This window comes from Coregonus lavaretus (genome assembly GCF_964263955.1).
Source record: "Coregonus lavaretus genome assembly, contig: HAP1_SCAFFOLD_8924, whole genome shotgun sequence".
NCBI lineage: Eukaryota > Metazoa > Chordata > Actinopteri > Salmoniformes > Salmonidae > Coregonus > Coregonus lavaretus.
Window position 1 is genome coordinate 469 of NW_028165293.1, and position 10,726 is coordinate 11,194.

Here is a 10,726-nt window from a genome sequence, read left to right on the forward strand (position 1 = left end):
AGTGACTGCTTTCATTATTCCGTTTTTTCCTCAACTAAAAACCAGATGAGATGAGGAGTTATCCTTCTAACTGGTGAGAGGAAACAAACTGTATTATAAAACTAAATAACTTTGCTGATTATATGCAGGTGAATCTTCACTTCCTCACTTAATTTCTTCTCATTTGTAATACCCAGCCCATGCACCCACCGTCAGACTGTATGTCAGACACACAGCCAGTCAGCCAGCCAGCCAGCCAGCCAGCCAGCAAGCCAGTCAGTCAGTCAGTCAGTCCGCAAGCCAGTCAGCCAGCCAGCCAGTCAGCCAGCTTGCCAGTCAGCCGTCAGTCCGTCAGACAGCCAGTCAGTCAGTGAGTGGTAGTGTAGTCACCTGGACGTTGCGCCCCGTGGTCTCCTCCCCTTTAGACTTGGCTGTGGCCAGCTGCTCTCTCAGGGCCTCCCTTCTCATGTGGATGGCCTGCAGGTCTTCCTGGAGGTCGAAGAAGCCTTCCTGACACAATAAAGAGACAGAGAGAGTCAGCGAGGAACGTCACATTGAGACCACGGTCCAATTCTGATTCTCATCCTCTTTTCTACTCTAGAGGAGAGTGGGGTAAGTTGAGCCACCCTTGTTTCTAGGAAACCACACAACATTTATCATTTGACCAAATATTTTATCATTTCATGGAGTCTGTGAAGGAAGAAACCACATGGAAAAAGTGATAAGCAAGTCAGGTCCAAAAAACGGATTTTCACCAAGTTGAATTAATGTATTGTCTTTGAGATTTCCTCATTCTTGTATCTAAACCAAAGTAGATAATTTAAAAATTGTTCTATACATCAGTTAGGATCTCAATAAGCTTCAATATGAGGTCCTAAAACCTAGCATGAAGGTGGATCCTTCCTGCTGTACTGGGGTTAGTGGAGGAGGAAGGTTAACACATGTCTGAGCTAACCCTACCACTATACCTTATGATGTATCACTCCTTTACAGAACCCACAGAAGGTGTCGAGTCAGACTGTGTGTGTGTGTATATATATGTGAGAGAGAGAGAGAGAGAGAGAGAGAGAGAGAGAGAGAGAGAGAGAGAGAGAGAGAGAGACAGAGAGAGAGAGAGAGGGACAGAGACAGACAGAGAGAGAGAGAGAGAAAGAGAGACAGAGACAGACAGAGAGAGAGACAAAGAGAGACAGAGAGATAGAGAGACCGAGAGACAGAGAGAGACAGAGAGAGACAAAGACAGAGACAGAGAGAGAGACAGAGACAGAGAGAGAGACAGAGACAGAGAGAGAGACAGAGACAGAGAGAGACAGAGACAGAGAGAGAGACAGAGAGACAGACAGACAGAGAGACAGACATACAGAGAGACAGACATACAGAGAGACAGAGAGACACAGAGACAAAGAGTATATGACTGTATGTGCTTGTGTATGCATGCAGACACCTCAACTGTACAAGTGTATGGGTGTGGGTGATTCCAAGCGCACCCACATGTTGATGTCATGTGAAACTCAGGACTATGGGTAGGCGCGACTAAGCTCATTTGGGCTTTTCTGTTGTCCACATGGGCGTGTGGCTGGCACTTAATGGGAGGTTGGCAGTAGTGTGTGTCTGTGTGTGTGTGGTAGGGGGAGGACTGAAACAGCAGGGGAAAGGCAGGTGGGTGGGGATTCGTTTTAGAACTCTGTCGTTAAGTCCTTTGTGGTGGTAAATATGTTAACTTCATCTCAAGAAGGACACACAGTCGTTCGTGTACAGTCAAAAGAAAACCACCAGGTCGTGAGAACAATTCGCCCATAGCAAGAGAAAAGTGCCACAAACTGAAACTCTTTGAAAAACAGAGTGTAGGTTGGCACTTCTGTTAGAAGGATATTTCCTACAACTCCAAAAGTTGTTGAAATAGCGTTGTTTTAGGAATATGTGTGTAACAAACTGGCTCAAATTAAGATCCTACATCTGTAAGTATCTTCAGTAGCTTCCAATAAGTTCCAGAAAATATATTTTCTATGAAAATAATCCACTCCAACACATTCATTAATTCATTCAAACAAATAACTCTGTATATGAAGGTCTGCAATGTGACTGCCCCAAAGGATTGAGAAACAGATGGAAGGAGATGGGGGAGTGTGTCTACCAGCTAGCTGGGCCCCACCCCGGCCCACCCCTGTCCCACCCCTGGCCCACTCCTGGCCCACCCCTGTCCTGTGGAGGCGTAGAGTAAGATCACTCACATCAGAGGTTTGGACCACCATCAAACGTACCACTGGAGAGAGATGACTGGACAGCTGCCACAATCTCACACAGTTCACTACACATAGCCACTCTTTACTCAACAGCTCAGAACAATTCAGAGGCGTTTCTGGGGAAACTCTTTAAATCAACAGCTGCAATGCACTATGAAGAATGGAAATATAGAGGCACTGGCACACTGACAGACAAAGCCCATACTACGCCGTGTCTGACGCACTTCAAAAGACAAGGAGAGGATGAAAGGAGGTGTGTCAGTCGCTCAATGTGGGTTCTTAGGGCGTGACTTAAAGGGCGGAGGAGGTGACCTGATTCCACAGAGGAAGTTTTTATTCCGATGAACTTTGAACTTTCCCCTACATTATGACACCCAGTATTCCTGAGGGACACGCCCCCTCTCCTTCGAGCCCCGCCCACACAGCCAAGCCGGCTGACAGGCACCTATGTAAACAATAGGTGCTGAACACACCCAGCCAGAACCATGCACTGTCTGTCTGGGGGAATCAGATTGGTAAGGGATTAACCCTTTCTAATATAATAACACACAATGTGATGTAGGAATGACCTTTATATTATATATATAGCCAAACGCTGTGCTCATCAGAAAGGAAAGAGATGAGCTCACCTCTGTTTTGATCCTCTTGGGAGAAGGCTCATCTCTGTCACCACATCGAGACCTACGAGAGAGAGAGAGAGAGAGAGAGAGAGAGAGAGAGAGAGAGAGAGAGAGAGAGAGAGAGAGAGAGAGAGAGAGAGAGAGAGAACATTTTAAGGAGCATAACCCTTCTAATAGTGAACAGGATAACAGTATATTGATCTATAATCCCTAAAGGATCTATAATCCCTAAAGGATCTATAATGCTGTCACGAGTGTCAGTGTAATGCGGTGGATCGAAGTCAGGCGCAGGACACAGAACTCAATGAAAACGTACTTTACTGAATAAGTAAAGAAACCAATACAAAATACCTCCACACAGGGAGGAACAAACCCGCTCACCAAACGACACACGAAACGAAAAAACAAACACGCACAAAACACAAAATGGGAGCCACCGGGTTAAATAGGGAAGGAGTAATCACATAATGGGAAAGAGGTGTGAGACAATCAGACAACAACAGGTAGAACATAGATCGGCAGTAGCTAGTATTCCGGTGACGACGAACGCCGAAGCCTGCCCGAGCAAGGAGGAGGGGCAGCCTCGGCAGAATCCATGACAAATGCCTAAAGGATCTATAATGCCTAAAGGATCTATAATGCCTAAAGGATCTATAATGCCTAAAGGATCTATAATGCCTAAAGGATCTATAAACCCTAAAGGATCTATAATGCCTAAAGGATCTATAATCCCTAAAGGATCTATAATGCCTAAAGGATCTATAATGCCTAAAGGATCTATAATGCCTAAAGGATCTATAATCCCTAAAGGATCTATAATCCCTAAAGGATCTATAATGCCTAAAGGATCTATAATGCCTAAAGGATCTATAATGCCTAAAGGATCTATAATGCCTAAAGGATCTATAATGCCTAAAGGATCTATAATCCCTAAAGGATCTATAATGCCTAAAGGATCTATAATGCCTAAAGGATCTATAATGCCTAAAGGATCTATAATGCCTAAAGGATCTATAATCCCTAAAGGATCTATAAACCCTAAAGGATCTATAATGCCTAAAGGATCTATAATGCCTAAAGGATCTATAATCCCTAAAGGATATATAATGCCTAAAGGATCTATAATGCCTAAAGGATCTATAATGCCTAAAGGATCTATAATGCCTAAAGGATCTATAATCCCTAAAGGATCTATAATGCCTAAAGGATCTATAATGCCTAAAGGATCTATAATGCCTAAAGGATCTATAATGCCTAAAGGATCTATAATCCCTAAAGGATCTATAATGCCTAAAGGATCTATAATGCCTAAAGGATCTATAATCCCTAAAGGATCTATAATGCCTAAAGGATCTATAATGCCTAAAGGATCTATAATGCCTAAAGGATCTATAATCCCTAAAGGATATATAATGCCTAAAGGATCTATAATCCCTAAAGGAAAAAAGGCACATATGAAAACTCCTGTAAAATATTGTCGAATGCTGATTAATTTCCCTTTAATTTATGGTGCAACACCAATGACACAATGCCGGCAAGGTGGAAAAATCTGCCGTTCTGCACTTGAGCAAGAAAAAGAAAAATAACTAAAAGAAAAAAGTAGAAAATAGACAATAAAGAAAAAAATAAACAAAGAGCAAGGCAGTTAACCCCCAACAACAACTGCTCCCCGGCGCCCATGACGTGGACATCAATTAAGGCAGCACCCCGCACCTCTCTGATTCAGAGGGGTTGGGTTAAATGTGGAAGACACATTTGGGTTGAACGCATTCAGTTTTGCAGCTGATTAGGTACCCCTTACCCTTCGTTCCTTCCTTTCCCTTGAAGCCAACTTCAAACTAACTGCTTTCAGTGTGTGTGCATGCGAGTGTGTTCTCACTTGCTGGTCCTGTAGGTGTATTTGTAGGTGACCTCCCGAGAGACCTGTCTAGCCAGGCTAAACAGCTCCTCTCTCCTGGTCAGCAGGGACACCTCCTTTATACACAACTGAGCTGCTGCCTCATTCACTGTCAGCTAACGACAGAGAGGGGGGAGGAGGAGAGGAGAGGAGAAAAAGAGATGGAAGAAGGAGAAGAGGTAGAGGGGGGAGGAGAGGGAAAGAGAGGGGGAAGAGAGGAAGAGAGCGGAGGTGGAGGGTTATTGTTATAACGAGTTATGAAGCAGGTTCTCAATTTCTTGAAAGCTGAATAACAACAATCAAGTTCCCAAATATCTGAAAATCTTATACTTTTTGCACACTGATGCCACAAACACAAACACACACACTCTCTTTCCCCCTTTACCTCATGCAGCGTGAGGTGCTTGCCGTCCTTCCTCTTGGAGTCAAAGCGTCCATAGATGGCGCTGTACTTGCGTATCTCTTCTGCCCTCCTCGGGTCCTCCTCCTCCATGTCCAGGATGTGGCAGATCATCTTGGACAGCTTCTTGTTGCCCCTCAGCCCCTCCTTCACCTCAGACGGGTCGCTCCGGGGCAGCGCCTGGGCCAGCCGCTCCACGCACTCCGCCACCGATCTCAACGCTGCGGCGTCTAGTACCTCCTCGCCGCGGGGGGACGATGGCAAGGGAGAACCAAGACCCATGGTCAACTCTGCAGGGGACAGGCTGTGTTCGCTCTCCAGTCCCCCTCCCCCGCCGTGATAGGACAATGAGGCACAGAAGCGAGGCTCGCTGCCAGTCTGCAGTGGAGACCCAGAGGCCGAACCCCCTCCTCCATCGCCCCCCACCCCTGACGACACTGCCTCACCCCTCCTGGGCTCCCCACCGCACACCGCCACCAGCAGCTTGGGTACTTTGACATGGGCGCTAGCATTAGAATTACCGCTACCTTCCAGCTTGTAGACGGGGATGCTGCAGACAGGGAGAGGGGCCAGGCGCTGGTTGAACAGGGCCGGGTTGGTGACCCAGTCTCGCAGGCCCTTCTGGAGCCTCCTAACGTGGAGGGGCTTGCTGGCCATGCCCACCAGGGACATGATCTCCAGGAACTCCTCCTCGGCCGCCTCGCACAGCTGCTGGACGTCGTCTCCGCCCTGCTGGATGAAGGCCTCGTAGTAGGACAGCAGGTTGGCCCTCTGGAGGATCCTATAGAGCTGTAGCTCCCCAAGGGTCCTGGGCAACACCGCCGCCATACCTGACAGAAACACACTCACAACTTAGTTTCAATGCAGCCCACATACCTGAGAGAACACGCACAGTAATGTCATATACTCTAACCGTCATAAAAACTATGACATAACATGGTATAGTTGAAGTCGGAAGTTTACATACACTTAGGTTGGAGTCATTAAAACTCATTTTTCAACCACTCCACACATTTCTTGTTAACAAACTATAGTTTTGGCAAGTCAGTTAGGACATCTACGTAATTTTTCCAACAATTGTTTACAGACAGATTATTTCACTTATAATTCACTGTATCACAATTCCAGTGGGTCAGAAGTTTACATACACTAAGTTGACTGTGCCTTTAAACAGCTTGGACAATTCCAGAAAATGATGTTATGGCTTTAGAAGCTTCTGATAGGCTAATTGACATCATTTGAGTCAATTGGAGGTGTACCTGTGAATGTATTTCAAGGCCTACCTTCAAACTCAGTGCCTCTTTGCTTGACATCATGGGCAAATCAAAAGAAAATCAGCCAAGACCTCAGAAAAACATTTGTAGACCTCCACAAGTCTGGTTAATCCCTGGGAGCAATGTCCAAGCGCCTGAAGGTACCACGTTCGTCTGTACAAACAATAGTACGCAAGTATAAACACCATGGGACCACGCAGACGTCATACGCGAAGGAGACGCATTCTGTCTCCTAGAGATGAACGTACTTTGGTGCGAAAAGTGCAAATCAATCCCAGAACAACAGCAAAGGACCTTGTGAAGATACTGGAGGAAACAGGTACAAAAGTATCTATATCCACAGTATAACGAGTCCTATATCGACATAACCTGAAAGTCCACTCAGCAAGGAAGAAGCCACTGCTCCAAAACCGCCATTAAAAAAGCCAGACTACGGTTTGCAACTGCACATGGGGACAAAGATCGTACTTTCTGGAGAAATGTCCTCTGGTTTCAAGAAACAAAAATAGAACTGTGTGGATATATTGAAGCAACATCCCAAGACATCAGTCAGGAAGTTAAAGCTTGGTCGCAAATGGGTCTTCCAAATGGACAATGACCACAAGCATACTTCCAAAGTTGTGGCAAAATGGCTTAAGGACAACAAAGTCAAGGTATTGGAGTGGCCATCACAAAGCCCTGACCTCAATCCTATAGAAAATGTGTGGGCAGAACTGAAAAAGTGTTTGCGAGCAAGGAGGCCTATAAACCTGACTCAGTTACACCAGCTCTGTCAGGAGGAATGGGCCAAAATTCACCCAACTTATTGTGGGAAGCTTGTGGAAGTCTACCCGAAATCATTCTCTCTACTATTATTCTGACATTTCACATTCTCAAAATAAAGTGGTGATCCTAACTGACCTAAAATAGGGAATTTTTACTAGGATTAAATGTCAGGAATTGTGAAAAACTGAGTTTAAATGTATTTGGCTAAGGTGTATGTAATCTTCCGACTTCAACTGTATGTCAAGTCTGAGAAGGGATAGTCTTCACACTTTGTGAACCACTCTGAAATACTATAACCAGCCAAATGTATATATACACACACAAAATAATTTTCATATTCAAACTCCAGAAATACAAAGTAAAGTTCAGCCCTGAAAGACCTGAACAATAAATAATCTATGAATATAAAAACACAGCAAAAATATACCAGATATATACTTCTAATGTCTATGCATTCTCATCGACGGGGCTGTAGTGGAACAGGTTGAGAGCTTCAAGTTCCTTGGTGTCCACATCACCAACGAACTATCATGGTCCAAACACACCAAGACAGTCGTGAAGAGGGCACGACAAAGCCTATTCCACCTCAGGAGACTGAAAATATTTGGCATGGGTCCTCAGATCCTCAAAAAATTCTACAGCTGCACCATCGAGAGCATCCTGACTGGTTGCATCACCGCCTGGTATGGCAACTGCTTGGCCTCTGACCGCAAGGCACTACAGAGGGTAGTGCGTACGGCCCAGTACATCACTGGGGCCAAGCTTTCTGCCATCCAGGACCTCTATACCAGGCGGTGTCAGAGGAAGGCCCTCAAAATTGTCAAAGACTCCAGCCACCCTAGTCATAGACTGTTCTCTCTGCTACCGCACGGCAAGCGGTACCGGAGTGCCAAGTCTAGGTCCAAAATACTTCTCAACAGCTTCTACCCCCAAGCCATAAGACTCCTGAACAGCTAATCATGGCTACCCGGACTATTTGCACTGCCCCCCGACCCCATCTTTTTACGCTGCTGCTACTCTGTTAATTATTTATGCAAAGTCACTTTAACTCTACCCACATGTACATATTACTTCAACTACCTCAACTAGCCGGTGCCCCCGCACATTGACTCTGCACCGGTACCCCCATGTATATATAGCCTCCCTACTGTTATTTTATTTTACTTCTGCTCTTTTTTTCTCAACACTTATTTGTTGTTGTTTTATTTTACTTTTTTATTAAAAATAAATGCACTGTTGGTTAAGGGCTGTAAGTAAGCATTTCACTGTAATGTCTGCACCTGTTGTATTCGGCGCATGTGGCCAATAAAATTTGATTTGATTTGAATAAGATTAGAGTACTGTAGATTAGAGGAATACAGAATATGCATGCAGTCACAGAGAGGTAGATCTGAACACAGCCTAGCCTGCCACACTCCTGGAGACCAGGGAGAGTCACATACCATACATACTCTGCAGCACGCGTAGTTGCTCTGTGATGCGTGATTTGAAGGAGTCAGGCACAGGAGGGTAAATCACAGTATACAGAGTTTATTCCGTAATCCAGCGTAACCAGTCCAGTGCGCAAAACAGGCGCACTGGAACAAGCATGCACACAGGGAAAATACCCCGGCAATACAAAATACTGAGCTCAACCGAGCTACTAATCCTCACAATGAACAATCACCCACAAGGACAAGGGGGGCAGAGGGAACACTTAAACACGTACTAATGAGGGGAATATGAACCAGGTGTGTGGAATTGACAAGACAAAACAAATGGAATGATGAGATGTGGAGCGGCAGTGGCTAGACGGCCGGTGACGACGAACGCCGAAGCCTGCCCGAACAAGGAGAGGAGGCAGCTTCAGAGGAAGTCGTGACATGCTCTCTCTCTCCCCTGAGATCCTTTACAGATACTGTTCACTATATAGATTATAGATCAAGATACTGTTCACTATATAGATCAAGATACTGTTCACTATATAGATCAAGATACTGTTCACTATATAGATCAAGATACTGTTCACTATATATATTATAGATCAAGATACTGTTCACTATATAGATCAAGATACTGTTCACTATATAGATCAAGATACTGTTCACTATATAGATCAAGATACTGTTCACTATATAGATCAAGATACTGTTCACTATATAGATTAGATTATGATATAGATTATAGATCAAGATACTGTTCACTATATAAATCAAGATACTGTTCACTATATAGATTATAGATCAAGATACTGTTCAGTATATAGATTATAGATCAAGATACTGTTCAGTATATAGATTATTATATAGATTATAGATCAAGATACTGTTCACTATTGGAAGGTTTATGCTCTTGTACTCTAATGGTCTAATTGTGTTGCTGTCCTGGACCAGCTTGCTTAGGGGACTCTTCTCCAGGTTCATCTCTCTGTAGGTGATGGCTTTGTTATGGAAGGTTTGGGAATCGCTTCCTTTTAGGTGGTTGTAGAATTTAACAGCTCTTTTCTGGATTTTGATAATTAGCGGGTATTGGCCTAATTCTGCTCTGCATGCATTATTTGGTGTTTTACGTTGTACACGGTGGATATTTTTGCAGAAGTCTGCATGCAGAGTCTCAATTTGGTGTTTGTCCCATTTTGTGAATTCTTGGTTGGTGAGCGGACCCCAGACCTCACAACCATAAAGAGCAATGGGTTCTATAACTGATTCATGTATTTTTAGCCAGATCCTAATTGGTATGTTGAATTTTATGTTCCTTTTGATGGTATAGAAGGCCCTTCTTGCCTTGTCTCTCAGATCGTTCACAGCTTTGTGGAAGTTACCTGTGGCGCTGATGTTTAGGCCGAGGTATGTATAGTTTTTTGTGTGCTCTAGGGCAACAGTGTCTAGATGGAATTTGTATTTGTGGTCCTGGCAACTGGACCTTTTTTGGAACACCATTACTTTTGTCTTACTGAGATTTACTGTCAGGGCCCAGGTCTGACAGAATCTGTGCAGAAGATCTAGGTGCTGCTGTAGGCCCTCCTTGGTTGGTGACAGAAGCACCAGATCATCAGCAAACAGTAGACATTTTACTTCAGATTCTAGTAGTCTCTCTCTCTCTCTCTCTCTCTCTCTCAGCATGGAGTCAACCACTGTGTGTATGTGTGTTGTATGTGTGCATTCTTCCCCCACTCCCTGTCCCCAGTTCAACTTATAGCTACCCAACAGAGCCAGTGAGAAGAGTGACAGGTTGCTGTCTATCACAGTGGCCCTTTTAGATTAGACTGCACTGCATCTGAACACAAGTGTGGGTTTTGCACTGAGAATTTCACACGCACGCACGCACGCACGCACACACTTTAGCCAATCCCGATGTGCAATTATAATCAACTCTATCCGAGACATATGTTTGTATATACAGTGGCTTCAGAAAGTATTCATACCCCTTGACTTATTCCACATTTTGTTGTGTTACAGCCTGGATTCAAAATTGATCAAATTGATTTTTTTTTCTCTCACCAATATACGCACAATACTCCATCATCACAAAGTGAAAATGTGCTTTTAGAAAGTTTTGCAAATGTATTG

General features: G+C 44.4%; 1 protein-coding gene across 1 annotated transcript; it reads right to left on the bottom strand.

The window, feature by feature from the left end:
• Positions 1-369: 369 nt before the first annotated feature.
• Positions 370-5,967, bottom strand: LOC311116017 (NGFI-A-binding protein 1-like; the record flags this gene model as incomplete). Its single annotated transcript, XM_084191145.1, has 4 exons — positions 370-489; positions 2,852-2,903; positions 4,722-4,855; positions 5,125-5,967. Coding segments are annotated over 4 exons (1,149 nt in total), but the record flags the coding sequence as incomplete, so codon positions are not given.
• Positions 5,968-10,726: the final 4,759 nt, after the last annotated feature.